Source organism: Scardinius erythrophthalmus, assembly GCF_964197995.2.
Source record: "Scardinius erythrophthalmus genome assembly, chromosome: 15".
In the NCBI taxonomy this organism is placed as follows: domain Eukaryota; kingdom Metazoa; phylum Chordata; class Actinopteri; order Cypriniformes; family Leuciscidae; genus Scardinius; species Scardinius erythrophthalmus.
In genome coordinates, this window is record NC_138235.1 from 6380773 (window position 1) to 6397288 (window position 16516).

Genomic DNA, 16516 nt, shown 5'->3' on the forward strand with positions numbered 1-16516 from the left:
TTCTTTCTTTCTTTCTTTCTTTCTTTCTAACTAATCTTTCTTTCTTTCTAACTAATCTTTCTTTCTTTCTAACTAATCTTTTTTCTTTCTTTCTTTCTTTCTTTCTTTCTTTCTTTCTTTCTTTCTAACTAATCTTTTTACTTTCTTTCTTTCTTTCTTTCTTTCTTTCTTTCTTTCTTTCTTTCTTTCTTTCTTTCTTTCTTTCTTTCTTTCTTTCTTTCTTTCTTTTTTTCTTTTTTTATTTCTTTCTTTCTTTCTTCCCAACTATTATTTCTTTCTAACTAATCTATCAATCTAACTTTAACCTACTTTAAACTTCTAACTTCTTTAAACTTCTTCAAACTCTCTGGTCAGGCTTTCTCAAGCCAACTTAAAGTTTGTCTCAACAAACTTTTTTTTCTAGTTATTATTCTTCTTCTTCTGAGCCAAAATTTAGACTGCATCTCCTCCTAGACCGTTAAAGCTACAACCACCAAACTCGGGTCATACCTTCATACTGTTCTGACTTGGTGTGCTATATCTTTTCAGACAGATTTGAGTTTCAGTTTTCTTAAAAATAAATATTAAATACCATAAAAATCCCATAGACTTACATTGCAGACTGTTCAAATTGAGCCAAGGCTACGGTGTATGGGCTGAAATATGTGCCACCAGAAACTGAATTTGAATCAATTATATTTGAATTTGAATTGCTAAACTTGAATAATTGCATTGAAAAACTGAATTTGAATCACATAATTTGAAATTGTATTGTTTAATTTGAATAATTGCATTGGAAAACTGAATCTGAATTGTATAATTTGAAATTGAATTTATTTGTTTGGAACTGAAGTCCAATATAATTTGATCCTCACTGAAAATTCAACTCCCTATATATCCTCACATTCAGTTCTCACAATTCAGATTCAGATCACCAAATTCAGTTTCAAGTTACTGTGACAGACATCCGGGTAGTTGGAGGATGAAGGAAGAGCAATCGAGCGCAGATCGATAGATAGAGTTATCCCTTATATATATCTGCCTGAATCAGCCTGAAGCCTATAACTATATATATATATATATATATATATATATATATATATATATATATATATATATATATAGGTTATATATATAGGTTATATATATATAGTTATAGGCTTCAGGCTGATATATAAATTTATAAGGGATAATGTATATAGCGAGGCGGTTGTTATAGCGAATAACAACCCCGACAGGTCTTGAATCAGCTTGAAGGGGTTGTTATTCGCTATAACAACCGCCTCGCTATACATTATCCCGCTTATTACATGGCTACCTACAAAATAAATAAATAATTTGACACAAATTATTGATTTAAAAAGGAGTTTATTGATTTAAAAACGATTGTATTGCTTCCGCTAAAGAAAATAGTCCGTTCCGCGTCCATAGCAACGCTCTGTTTTTCATGGCAACGGTGTGATATACTTCGCAGCATCTGTTATCAAGAAATAACGGCCGCATTCTACATTGGAATTCAACCAAGCCATGTAATAAGTATATCACACCGTTGTCATGAAAAACAGAGCGTTGCTATGGACGCGGAACGGACTATTTTCAGCAAAAGAAAACTCAACTATTTCCTCCAGCAGCGTTGTGTCGGTTTTGGCTCCCAGAAAGCGGGCAGTAAGTCTCCAGATCCTGCAGCCGCAGACAAACTCTGCTGCCCCGCTGTAGTTTCTCTCCGTCCGCCGGCCACCGGCAAAGGCAGTGGAACTTCCCGCCGAAATATACGTACTCCCGATCACCACTATGTCTTTGGCCAGTCCCATCTGGATCAGCGGGGACCGGTGCAGCAGCGAGGTGAAGCTGTGTTCGCTGCCGCGGGCCACGGAGAGAGAGAGGCCACAGGTTTCATTCTCACTTGTGAAATGTTATCCCTTGCTTTTATTTATTTATTATTATTTTATTTTTTCATTTCTTTCGTTCTAACATCCATAAGCAGCACAACAGTCTGGCATATTTAGTGCTGAGTGATGATCCTGCGACACTGAACTCTATCTATCGATATCGATCTGCGCTCGATTGCTCTTCCTTCATCCTCCAACTACCCGGATGTCTGTCACAGTAACTTGAAACTGGATTTGGTGATCTGAATCTGAATTGTGAGAACTGAATGTGAGGATATATAGAGAGTTGAATTTTCAGTGAGGATCAAATTGTATTGGACTTCAGTTCCAAACAAATAAATTCAATTTCAAATTATACAATTCAGATTCAGTTTTTCAATGCAATTATTCAAATTAAACAATACAATTTCAAATTATGTGATTCAAATTCATTTTTCCAATGCAAATATTCAAGATTAGAAATTCAAATTCAAATATAAATGATTCAAATTCAGTTTCTGGTGGCACATATTTCAGCCCATAACGGTGGCCCATTAGTGCACCACCCAAAAACTCAAATCTAAACTGAAGCCCTAGAGATTCAACTACTACTAGACTCATTAAACTACTATCTTCAAACTATTTTTATCTATCTATCTATCTATCTTCAACTTTATCTATCTATCTATCTAATCCATCTTTCTTTCTTTCTTTCTTTCTTTCTTTCTTTCTTTCTTTCTTTCTTTCTTTCTTTCTTTCTTTCTAACTAATACATCTTTATTTCTTTCTAACTAATCCATCTTTCTTTCTTTCTAACTAATCCATCTTTCTTTCTTTAGTTTTTCTCTCTATTCTCTTTTTTTCTTCATTTCTAACTATTCTTTCTTTTTTACTTTTCTTTATTTTCTTAATTTTTAACCTTTCTTTCTTTCTAACTAATCTTTCTTTCTAACTTATCTTTCTTTCTTTTAAACTGATCTTTCTTTCTTTCTAACTATTCAATCTTTCTTTCTTTCTAACTAATCTTTCTTTCTTTTTCAAACTGATCTTTCTTTCTAACTAATCTATATTTTTTCTTTCTAACTAATCTATCTTTCTTTCCTTCTATCTAATATATCTTTCTTTTCTTCTAACTAATCTATCTTTCTTTCTAACTAATCTATCTTTCTTTCTTTCTAACTAATCTATCTATCTTTCTTTAACTAATCCATCTTTCTTTTTATTCTTTCTAACTAATCTATCTTTCTTTCTTACTAATATATCTTTCTTTCTTTCTAACTAATCTATCTTTCTTTCCTTCTAACAAATCTATATATCTTTCTTCTAACTAATCTATCTTTTTTTTCTTCTAATATATTTTTATTTTCTTCTAATATATCTTTCTTTCTTTCTAACTAATCTATCTTTCTTTCTTTCTTTCTAACTAATCCATCTTTCTTTCTTTTTCTTTCTTTCTAACTATTCTATCTTTTTTACTTTTCTTTGTTTCTTTTTAACTTCTCTTTCTTTCTTTTTTAATTTTCTTTCTTTCTTAATTTTGAATAACTTTATAATTTTTAATAACTAATAATTTTTAATAACTTTCTTTCTTTTTTCAAACAAATCTTTCTTTATTTCTAACTAATCTTTCTTTATTTCTTTTTTTTAAACTAATCTTTATGTATTTCTAATTCTCTCATTCAAACTAATCTATAAATCCATCTATCTATCTATCTATCTATCTATCTATCTATCTATCTATCTATCTATCTATCTATCTATCTATCTATCTTTCTTTCTTTCTTTCTTTCTTTCTTTCTAAACATTCTTTCTGTTTTACTTTTCTTCCTTTCTAGCTATTCTTTCTTTTTTACTTTTCTTTGTTTCTTTTTAACTTTTTTTATTTTCTTTCTTTCTTTTTTAATTTTCTTTCTTTCTAACTGTTCTTTTTTACTTTACTTTCTTTTCAACTTTTCTTTCTAACTAATCTTTCGATCTCTTTCTTTTTTCAAATGAATCTTTCTTTCTTTCTAACTAATCTTTCTTTTTCAAACCAATCTTTCTTTCTTTCTAACTAATTAATCTTTCTTTCAAACTAATCTTTCTTTCATTCTTTCTTTCTTACAATCTTTCTTTCTTTCTAACTAATCTTTCTTTCATTCTTTTTTCAAACTAATTTTTCTTTCTTTCTTACTAATCTTTCTCTTTCTTTCTTTTTTTCAAACTAATCTTTCTTTCTAACTAACTAATCTTTATTTATTTATTTCTAACTTTTCTTTCTTTCTAACCAATTTATCTTTCTCTCTTTCTTTCTAACCAATCTTTCTAACCAATCTATATTTCTTTCTTTCTAACTATTCTTTCTTTTTTAACTGATATTTCTATCTTTCTTTCTTTCTTTCTAACTAATCTTTCTTTTTTACAAACTAATCTTTCTTTCTTTCTTTCTTTTTTCAAACTAATCTTTCTTTCTTTCTAACTAATCTTTCTTTTTTCTTTCTAACTAACTAATCTTTCTTTCTTTCTTTCTTTCTAACTAATCTTTCTTTCATTTTTTTAAAACTAATCTCTTTCTAACTAACTAACTAACTATCTTCTTCAAACTAATCTTTCTTTCTAACTATCTTTCTTCTTCAAACTAATCTTTCTTTCATTTTTTTCAAACTAATCTTTCTTTCTAACTAATCTTTATTTCTAACTAACTAATCTTTATTTCTTTCTTTCTAACTTTTCTTTCTTTATAACCAATTTATCTTTCTCTCTTTCTTTCTAACCAATCTTTCTTTCTAACCAATCTATATTTCTTTCTTTCTAACTAATCTTTCTTTCTAACTATTCTTTCTTTTTTAACTGATATTTCTATCTTTCTTTCTTTCTAACTAATCTTTCTTTTTTACAAACTAATCTTTCTTTCTTTCTTTTTTCAAACTAATCTTTCTTTCTTTCTTACTAATCTTTCTTTTTTCTTTTTAACTAACTAATCTTTCTTTCTTTCTAACTAATCTTTCTTTCATTTTTTTTCAAACTAATCTCTTTCTAACTAACTATCTTCTTCAAACTAATCTCTCTTTCTAACTATCTTTCTTCTTCAAACTAATCTTTCTTTCATTTTTTTCAAACTAATCTTTCTTTCATTTTTTTCAAACTAATCTTTCTTTCTAACTAATCTTTCTTTCTATTTTCTTTTTAACTAATCTTTCTTTCTTTCTTTCTTTCTAACTAATCTTTCTTTCTAACTAAGCTTTCTTTCTTTCTTTTTTCAAACTAATCTTTCTTTCTAACTAATCTTTTTTTCTTTCAAACTACTCTTTTTTTCAAATTAATCTTTCTTTCTTTCTAACTAACTAATCTTTATTTCTTTTTTCTTTCTAACTAATCTTTCTTTTTTACAAACTAGTCTTTCTTTTTAACTAATCTTTCTTTCTTTCTTTTTTCAAACTAATCTTTCTTTCTTTCTTTCTAACTAATCTTTCTTTCATTCTTTTTTCAAACTAATCTTTCTTTCATTCTTTTTCAAACTAATCTTTCTTTCTTTATTTTTTTCTTTTTAACTAATCTTTCTTTCTTTCTAACCAATCTATCTATCTATCTATCTATCTATCTATCTATCTATCTATCTATCTATCTATCTATATATCTATCTATCTATCTATCTATCTATCTATCTATCTATCTTTCTTTCTAACTATTCTTTCTTTTTAACTAATATTTCTTTCTTTCTAAATAATCTTTCTTTCTTTTTACAAACTAATCTTTTTCTTTCTAACTAATATTTCTTTTTTCAAACTAATCTTTCTTTCTAACTAATCTTTCTTTCTAACTAATAATTTCTTTCTAACTATTCTTTTTAAACTAATATTTCCATCTTTCTTTCTTTCTAACTAATCTTTCTTTTTTCTTTCTAACTACTCTTTTTCAAACTAATCTTTCTTTCTAACTAACTAATTTATCTTTCTCTTTCTTTCTAACCAATCTTTCTTTCTTTCTAACCAATCTATCTTTCTTTCTTTCTAACTATTCTTTATTTTTTAACTGACATTTATATCTTTTTCTTTTTCTTTCTTTCTAACTAATCATTCTTTTTTACAAACTAATCTTTCTTTCTTTTTAACTAATCTTTCTTTCTTTCTTTTTTCAAACTAATCTTTCTTTCTAACTAATCTTTTTTTCAAACTAATCTTTCTTTCTAACTAACTAATCTTTCTTTCATTCTTTTTTCAAACTAATCTTTCTTTCATTCTTTTTCAAATTAATCTTTCTTTCTTTCTTTTTTTCTTTTTAACTAATCTTTCTTTCTTTCTAACCAATTTATCTTTCTCTTTCTTTCTAACCAATCTTTCTTTCTTTCTAACCAATCTATCTTTCTTTCTTTCTAACTATTCTTTATTTTTTAACTGACATTTATATCTTTTTCTTTTTCTTTCTTTCTAACTAATCATTCTTTTTTACAAACTAATCTTTCTTTCTTTTTAACTAATCTTTCTTTCTTTCTTTTTTCAAACTAATCTTTCTTTCTAACTAATCTTTTTTTCAAACTAATCTTTCTTTCTAACTAACTAATCTTTCTTTCATTCTTTTTTCAAACTAATCTTTCTTTCATTCTTTTTCAAATTAATCTTTCTTTCTTTCTTTTTTTCTTTTTAACTAATCTTTCTTTCTAACCAATCTATCTATCTATCTATCTATCTATCTTTCTTTTTTTCTTTCTAACTATTCTTTCTTTTTAACTAATATTTCTTTCTTTCTAACTAATCTTTCTTTCTTTTTACAAACTAATCTTTCTTTCTAACTAATCTTTCTTTTTTCAAACTAATCTTTCTTTCTAACTAATCTTTCTTTCTTTCTAACTAATCATTTCTTTCTAACTATTCTTTTTAAACTAATATTTCCATCTTTCTTTCTTACTAATCTTTCTTTTTTACAAACTGTTTTTTTCTTTCTAACTAATCTTTCTTTTTTCAAACTAATCTTTCTTTCTAACTAATCTTTCTTTCATTTTTTTTCTAACTAATCTTTCTTTCATTCTTTTTTTCAAACTAATCTTTCTTTCTAACTACCTAATCTTTCTTTCTAACTAATCTTTCTTTCATTCTTTTTTTTCAAACTAATCTTTCTTTCTAACTAACTAATCTTTCTTTCTTTTTTTAATCTAATCTTTCTTTCTTTCTTTATAACTAAACTTTCTTTCTTTCTAACCAATATATCTATCTATCTTTCTTTCTAATTAATCTTTCTTTCTTTCTTCCTTTCTTTCTTTCTAACTATTCTAACTAAAATTTCTTTTTTCAAACTAAAATTTCTTTCTTTTTTCAAACTAATATTTCTTTCTTTCTTTCTTTCTAACTAAACTTTCTTTCTAACCAATCTTTCTTTCTTTCTATCTTACTAATCTCTATTTCTTTCTTCCTAATATTTCTTTACTAGAAACATGGTAAATCATGTTAAACCATGCTAGAACAGTTTAAAACTTTTTCAAACTTTCTGGCTAGGCTTTTTCAAGCCAACTTAAAGTTTGTCTACGAACTTTACCATCTAGTTCTAATATGGAATTGTATTGGAATGGTAAAGAGTGTTGGGACGTGACAGGAGGGCCTCCACTCTAGGAGACAATATGATGAACACGTCTAAGAATGTTCCACATATGGTTGAAATATCATAATTTGCCTAGAAAGATAACATTCTGGGAGTCAAGACTATAAAGGAGAAAGGATACCCTCCCTTCACTGTCACACTCTGCAGCTACTCTGTGTGACTGTACGACTGCTGGCCTTTTCTTGCAAGAAAATAAACCTCATCAAAGACTATTGGAAATGTTTGTCTCTTATTCAGTGATAGAATTTTGTTTGCCACCACACCTCCCTGAAGGTTCTCGAGGCGACGGTAAAGCGACTCAAATTTGGCCTTACTCGTAGCCCAGCCTCCCTCATAGTCATACCATTGACAAAGACATGGGCAACTAGAGTGGCTTGAATTTCATCTGAGACTGCTTGTCTTCTTGCCCTTGCCCTGCGTCCTCCTCCTCCTCCTTCTTCTTATCCCTCCTCGATCTCTTCCTTCATGTCTTTCTGGATCCATTGTTTCAAAAACTCAATAAACTGATTTGGGCCCTTTTATATATCTATTGAAGGATCTGATTGATGTGTGTTAAATTTTGACTCTTAGTGTTTCCACTTGGGTAATTGTGTGCTAACGGAGCTGAAGCTGTGCTGACTTGAGTGAACAATATTGAATGCTAGTGCTTTATACATGACAACATGGTGTAGGCAATGAGAAATGAAGGGATTTGTGTGTAGAGTTTTTCAGTGACAGTTCAACAAATCTGACTCATGTGTCAAAACAGGGAATAGTGTTTATAGTTTAGTGAAATGGGTGTGCTTTTTGATAAATGGAATTATGGTTTTGAAATTTTAGTTCAAAAGCCTGGTTATAGTGTTTAAGTAATCGAGAAAAACTGTAATATCCTCCAGGCACTATTTATTTATTTATTTAATTGATTTAATTGATTTTTTTTTTTTTTTGTCAGCAACGTCATTCACATTTCTGGGTATTCTGGATTAATTGGCTTTTGCCTTTCAGTGATAGAAAGGAGGAATTGTTTTAATGATTATTAGTTGCATAATATATTCAGATCATGCTTGTTTTGTAGTGAATATTGATAGGCTGTTGTGTATAACATGTGTAATCAGGTGCTTGATGCGCCTCCTCTACCAGGGTTCACCAGTGTAAACACATCTGCTTCAAAGTGGACAAGGTTACACATACATTACATTACAGGTTCTAAGGTTACATTAGAGAAGACATCAGTTTGACTGGTCACTTTGTGCATTTATCATACACACCTGTATATATCTTACACAGAATAAATATCTATCGCTCACAAATGGAACTTACACAAAATCCTCTGGAGAAGATCTGGGTGCCGTGGATGAGCAGCAGGCTGAGACAGAGAAGAGGCTGTAAGTCAGACACCTAAAGAAACATCTCTCTCAATCTTTGTTGCATTAATTTCCTGTTATCACTGTAAAGCTGCTTTGAAACAATCTGTATTGTAAAAAGCGCTATAATAATATAGGTGACTTGACTTGTCTTGACTCTGTCTCATCCTTCACTCTATTTCTGTTCTTGCCATCAGGTTATAAAAGTATAAGTTAGTGGACATCTTTTTTATTCACTATGCTGTTAGAATATCAGCAAACTGGACCAAGTATCATAAAACCTCCATAAACTCTTTTTCATAAATCCTTGAAATATATTTTTAAGAGACTGCCTAAGTAAGAAGTGAGAGTTAGTATGTAATAAATAGATTCAAAAAAACATATTGCATAGTGAAAATGCTTTAAAATAAAATCATACAGAGAATGTTTCCTAATACTTCGTCTAATACTTTTGTTATGTGAGTAATTGTGATAAAAATCAGTTTTGTAGTGTTTTTTACAGTGTATGATGGTTTGTGTCCTCTGGGCTATTCACCTCTCTGGAGTCCAGTTCATTGCCATTTACACACACACACACACACACACACACACACACACACACACACACACACACACACACACACACACACACACACACACACACACTGTTTCCTACCATAAGGGGGACCACCGTTTTTTGCCAAATTGTGGGGTCCACCATTTCCAGTGGTTCTACAGACTTATAAAAAATCAAGCAAGAAAAAATTCCTAATAAGAAATATCACTTCAATATAACAAAATTCAAACAAAATTGTTTGCACATGCGTTTTTGTGTCACTTGTGGGGCCTGGATTTAACATTTAGGAGTTGTGGGGTCCACTTTCACAGATACACACACATTTCTAATCTTTATATCTTAGAAGGGACCAAAGTCACTATCTGTAAAACATCAACTACTTCCATTATTTGCCCTTGATTACCATATAAACTTTTTTAGATTATAATGTAGATCCTCTAAATTAATCTGCACACATCTATATCAGTTTGGCCATTAACATGGCATAAAAAAAGACTTTCTAAATCAATGAGCCCTCAAATTTTGGTCACAGCCTGAACTACTTCAGTCTGCAGGACACCAACTGTAACTGTCTGCATTGTATTGGTCATTGAATGAACTGTGCAGTTTTGCTGAAGGGGATCTTGTTTGTCCCATGGTTATTTTTACTCTATTTCTAATGAAGTTGTGTTCAAAGCCAGTCATGTTCACTGCAGCCTAAAATAATATACTCCTAAATTGAGGACTTCACATGAAATCTCCCTATTCATCTGATGAATAAAGACTTTAAGACCCTGTGGAATTATAGTACTAATACCGTGAGTAATATTTACACTAAACACTGGATTAAAAAAACAACAACTTTACAACATGATTAGTCCTCAATGAAAATGTATTTGGTAATACACAATGGCCGGTTCCATACAAAAAGAGGTTAGACAACATTTTACATTTCAAGTGGGTAAAAAATAAAGCATTTGGTCAATGTAACAGTAATAAACATGCTATAAGCAACTCATGGCATTACAATGCAAGAGTCACCAGTCTGATTTTTGGTATAAAACATTTAAAATTAAAAAAGACATTTGACTGGATCTACCCCAGTCTACTTTATAATATAAGACAACAGAGAACTTTAAAGGGTTAGTTCCCCCAAAAATGAACATTCTGCCTTCATTCACTCACCATCAAGGCATTCTAAACCCATAAGAAACTTGTTCATCTTCAGAACACAACTAAAGATATTTGAATGAAACCTGAGAGATTTCCATCTTTCCATTTAAAAACTGTTCATCCTAAACTTTCAAACATTCATAAAGAAAAAGTTATCCATGTGACTCCAGAGGTTTAATCCCAATTTTATGGAGCAATGTCAATGTTTCGTGTGCCAAAAAGAAAAAAAGATCTGTCTTCACTTCCACAGATGTGGAAAGTGAAAAGAAAAAAGAGAAAAGAAAAAAAAAAATCTGTCTTCACTTCCACAGATCACTTCCACACATGAATCTTACTCATGAACGCAAATCTATATGGAAGTAAAGATATTTTGTCAACTTTTTTTTTTGGCACATACATATTAATAATAATAATAATAATAATAATAATTTATTGTCATTGCAATGATACAACGAGATTACATTAGAGGGGTTCCCAACCCTGGTCCTCGAGGGCCACTGTCCTACAGAGTTTAGCTACAACCTTGATTAAAGAGCTTAATTAGCTGGTTCAGGTGAGTTTGATTAGGGTTGGAGCTAAACTCTGCAGGATGGTGGCCCTCGAGGACCAAGGTTGAGAACAATCGACACATGCTATTGCTGATCTCTTGCACTCCATGAAATTGCAGTGTCGATTGTTCTCAACCCTGGTCCTCGAGGGCCACCATCCTGCAGAGTTTAGCTCCAACCCTAATCAAACTCACCTGCTAATTAAGCTCTTTAATCAAGGCTGGAGCTAAACTCTGCAGGATGGTGGCCCTCGAGGACCAGGGTTGAGAACAATCGACACTGCAATTTCATGGAGTGCAAGAGATCAGCAATAGCATATTTTGTAAACAGGGAACAGCGACAAATAACAAACAAGAAAAATCATATATATGGCGAAGAATCATTAGTAACCAGGAAAAATGAGTATAATTGTGTGCGCTGCAGTGATGCAAAATTCACAGTTATTGCATTGGTGGATAATATGAATAATAGATGGATTAAGTGAGATCAACAACAGCGCAAAAACAGGGCAAAACAATATACAACAAACAGGGAAAAGGGCATATGAGGCAAAGAATCCCTTTTAACCAGAAAATGTGTATAATTGTGTGTGCTGCATCAATGCAAAGTCCAGTTCACAGTTATTGCAATTGTTGGATCAAAGAACTCATAAAGCCTGAAAAGTAGTCATGTCTCGGCTGCAAGATGCCTAGCTGGATTTAATGATGAAACTGGCAAATATGGATTTATATGGACATGGCTTATATGGACATATTTATAATATGGACATGGCTTGCACGCTTTAGGCATGTTTATCAAATCTGAAGGATTGAAGATGAAAGATCAACAGACTGCCAAAGATGCTGAGGAATTTGCACTGCTATACCAAGAAAGTTGGATATTTGACATTGCAAGTCAATCGCTAACTCAGCTTAACCAGACCAAGTGGAATTCTCCTCAGATTCTACCATTCACACAGGATGTCCACAGACTTCATTGCTATTTGTCTGAGAAACAGCAGAAGCAATTGAATGCCCTGCAAGAAGAGCCTTCTATGAACTGGGAGGACCTTGCTAAAGTGACCCTGGCGCAAGTTATCCTCTTCAACCAACGAAGAGCAGAAGGATACATCAGAAACACAAAGATGTTAACCTAGCCCTTACAGCACTGGAGCAGAAGCTTTGCAAACATTTTGTTCGGATTGCCATAGTAAGAAAGAGAGGGAGGAAAGTCCCTGTTCTCCTTACCCCGGTCATGAGAGAATCGCTTGATACTCTGACTGAAAAGCAAGAAGAATGTGGAGTACTGTGGAATGTGGAGAAAACGGATGCTTGTTTGCTTTGCCGCTCTATGTCCATTACTTGAGGGGTTTCGATTGCATTAGGCAGTTTGTGAATGAATGTGATGACAAACATCCCAAAGCGCTAACCTCAACAAAACATAGGAAACACATTGCTACTCTGTCGACTGTTCTGAATCTCAAGACTACAGAACTTGACCAATTGGCAGATTTCCTTGGGCATAACATCGAGGTCCACAGAAAGCACTACCGCCTTCCAGAGGGATCAGAACTCATTCTGATCATGCAGCAGCTTGAGAAGTGTTGAATTACACCTGCAATTACACTAGTTTAAATATTGACAGGTGTTGTCCCAATGATGAGTGAGATCCATACGTGAGGGCCCCATAAAACCTAGACTAGAAATGTGTGTGTGTGTGTGTGAGGGCCCCATAAGGCTAGACTGGAAATGTGTGTGTGTTTGAGCTTAACTGTGAATTCATTCATTTGAGGGGAGGGCCCCATAAAGCCTAGACTAGAAACGTGTGTGTGTGTGTGTGTGTGTGTGAGGGCCCCATAAGGCCTAGACTAGAAATGTGTGTGTGTGAGCGCTTGACATGCAGCATGAGGGCAAGACTAGAATAGATTGTGATGACAGAGTCAACATTACTCCTTTACCTGCGTGACGACAGCATCTTTGTTGGAGGCATCATGGGAAGAGTGATCTGTTAGGGATGTTTTGGTCTCTAGAACAGAAGTCTGCTGCTTTGGCTACTAGAAATCAGACAAAAAGTTCTAAGAAACAGATCATGCATATATGAGATCACATAGTTATGCATAGATAATAATTTTTTACATTCATTTAAGATGAATGTGTGTATTTAATGGGTAAAGCGCAGAAGAACTGAAGCGGGTGCTTAAGCGCTGACAGAAGACTTCAGTACACATGCTTCGAGTGTGTGCGCACAGAGGGCTGCCCGTCATGGTTCATTGCAATTTAGCATTTTAAGATCTTTGAAACTTTGAAAGACATTGAAATGCTAATTAAGGCATTATTTGTACATTAACAAATTAAAGACTTAAGGATTGACAGACATCCTGATAATCAACATAAGTTGGAGGAGCTATGATTCATAGGGGTGGAACGGTACATGTATTCGTATTGAACCGAATCGGTACGGGTGTCATGGTTCGGTGCATGAATTTACATGGAGAATACACGGTATAAAAATAAATAAAACTCGCATGCAAATTAATTAATGTCATGCGGAGCTACTGTTAGATACGCGGGTTCTTTAGGGCACGGGTTCTCAAACTATCTGGAGATAGGGACCCCTCATAGGGTAGAAAAAATTCCAAGGACCCCCTCATAACTGCAACACAAATGTAATAGCTAAATCGTGTGCGTGCGTGCGTGTGTCTGTGTATGTGTGTGTGTGTGTGTGTGTGTGTGTGTGTGTGTGTGTGTGTGTGTGAGAGAGAGAGAGAGAGAATATGAAAGCTTGTTTCCGCCACAGAATAAAACATTTTAAAAGATAATTGCGACTTTTTATCTCACAATTGCGAGTTTATATCTCGCAATTCTGACTTTAGTTCTCACAGTTGCGAGATATAAAGTCAGAATTGCATGAAATAAAGTCGCAATTGCGTGATATAAAGTCAGAATTCGGAATTTTTTTCTCGCAATTGCGACTTTAGGCTATATCACGCCTTTATAATACGCAATTGGGAGATATAAAGTCAGAATTGCATGATATATAGTCGCAATTGCGTGTTATAAAGTCAGAATTGTGATATAAACTATTCTGAGGCTAAAAAAAAAGTCTGTCCTTTTCCCCTTAGAACTGGACTTTAAATCTCACAATTCTGAGAAAAGAATTGCAAGATATAAACTCGCAATTATGTGTTTAAAAGACAGAATTGCATGATAAAGTCGCAATTGCGAATTGCAAATTGACTTTATATCACGCAATTGCAACTTTATTTCACACAATTCTGACTTTATAACACGCAATTGCGACTTTATTTCATGCAATTCTGACTTTATATCTTGCAACTGCGACTTTATTTAACGCAATTCTGACTTTATATCTCATAATTCTGACTTTATATCTCGCAATTCTGACTTTATAACACGCAATTGCGACTTTATTTCACGCAATTCTGATAAATAAAGTCAATTTACACGGAGAATACACGGTACAAAAATAAATAAAACTCGCGTGCAAATTAATTAATGTAATGCGGAACTGCTGTTAGCGGGTTCTTTAAGGACACCTAATCTGTAGCCCCGCCTTAAGATAGGTTTGTTTATACTTTCGCCTGCCTCCGCAGTGCGAGCCTCCGCTGACCGCGCACGCGCCTCCCGAAATGGACAAGGCATTTCTACTTCGCACTCGCCGGTGTACTAATCTTTGAAACGACAGGGTGCGACTCAGTGTAACTGTCATCTAAACCATCAGGAATCAGCGGTGAGAAGTACGGTACACTCGTGAATGTTTATTTTAGCACAACAACACTTTAGTACACCAAAACCACACTACAAAATAATCGTGTAAAGCAGTAAACCAGATTATTCCTTGTGACATTAGAAAAAAATGGATATGAGAACGTAACCTACAACTAAATTAACGTTATCTTACATCATTTCTAAACATTTTTATTTAGTTTTGTGAACCTTTTTATAAAACATGGCCATTTATTTTTATTTAAAGGGCTTATGTCTGCTATTGTAGGCACGTTTTGTTAATGTAAGCAACTAATTTAGACGCAAGAACTGGGTGCCGGTGCCTTGTTGAATGTACATGCTTGGCCCAATTAGGCTCGAAGTCGTGCGTCTTCGAATGCGGAGCCGCACGCGTTAAAAAGCCGTGCACTGCACACCGCCACGCGAAATGTGGCCTTGCGCACCCAACGCGCACGACCGCCCACACCGCAATGACGACATTTTGGCCGCGCGCACCCTCGAGCTTGTGCGTCTGCACATAAATAAGAGATGCTTTATTTTCAGTTTTATAGCTGATTGTCTTATTTTGTTTACATCTTACTTTACACACTTCAGGGCAGGCTGTTGCAGCTAGCTCAGGGGAGAGACTGTATGACACTTGGTGGTACAGCCTGAGACATGCACAATAAAAAAAATTGCCTTCTGCATTTTTGTTTTGCTTTTCCCTCCATTGTGCCGAACTCGTACCGAACCGTGATGTCTGAACCGAGGTATGAACCGAACCGTGACATCTGTGTACCGTTCCACCCCTACCTTGTGCTGCATTATATAATTTACGACATTGAGTGCATTAAGGGACAAAAATGTCCACTCTAAACACTGCCATAAAACTATTATATATTTTTTTTTTTTTTCCACTTTCACTGAGTTAAATCTTTTAACCAGCATCAGTCCTCATCATAACTACCAAATATGTATTTAATTTCAGGATTTTAACCCTTTAAATTCCAGTTTTGGTGATGATACCATCAATTACTATAAGAGGAAAAAACACAAAAATGTAATTATTTTCCATACACTAAATGCAAAGAGAAAACTTTAGCTTTGGATTATCACAGTCTTGAATATGTCAAAGATTAGCAGCAACATTATTTCTGGTGCATTTAAAGATTTTGTGTTATGTCAGATTTTTAAAATAAATCACACTTAGCGCGTTAAGGACCAAAAATGGTCACATATTAAACACTGCCTAAAATATTAAATACTATTATTATTTTCCACTTTTACTAAGTTAAATCTTTTAACCAGCATCAGTCCTCATCATAACTACCAAATATTTATTTAATTTCAGGATTTTAACCCTTTAAATTCCAGTTTTGGTGACGATACCATCAATTTGTATAAGAGGAAAAAACATATAAATGTAATTATTTTCCATATACTAAATGCAAAGTGAAAACCTTGGCTTTGGATTATCACAGTCTTGAATATGTCAATGATTAGCAGCAACATTATATTTGGTGCATTTTTATTTTTTGTGCTATTTAAAAAAAAAAAAAAAAAATCACACATAGCGCGTTAAGGACAAATTTGATCCTATTTAAACCCATTAAAATATCCATTTTTGAACCCATTGTCAAAATATCATAAAATCATAATTTCTATTCAAATACCCTGTCATTACCAAGCCTTGGGGTAAAATATTTACTTTTTACTGGTTTCCACCCGTTGGTACTATTTTTCATATAATTGACATATTGCAAACATCTGCAGTATTGCAAAAATTTTCCTGATT

General features: G+C 32.8%; 1 protein-coding gene across 1 annotated transcript in view; it reads left to right on the forward strand.

Annotated features, from left to right (window-relative positions):
- Positions 1–8570: 8570 nt before the first annotated feature.
- The window catches only part of LOC308702886 (6-phosphofructo-2-kinase/fructose-2,6-bisphosphatase), a 107865-nt gene continuing 99919 nt past the window's right edge, over positions 8571–16516 (forward strand). The window contains exon 1 of the mRNA XM_081386029.1: positions 8571–8782. Coding sequence (XP_081242155.1) covers positions 8707–8782 — 76 coding nt within the window. The 5' untranslated portion in view covers positions 8571–8706. The remainder of the gene's footprint in view (positions 8783–16516) is intronic.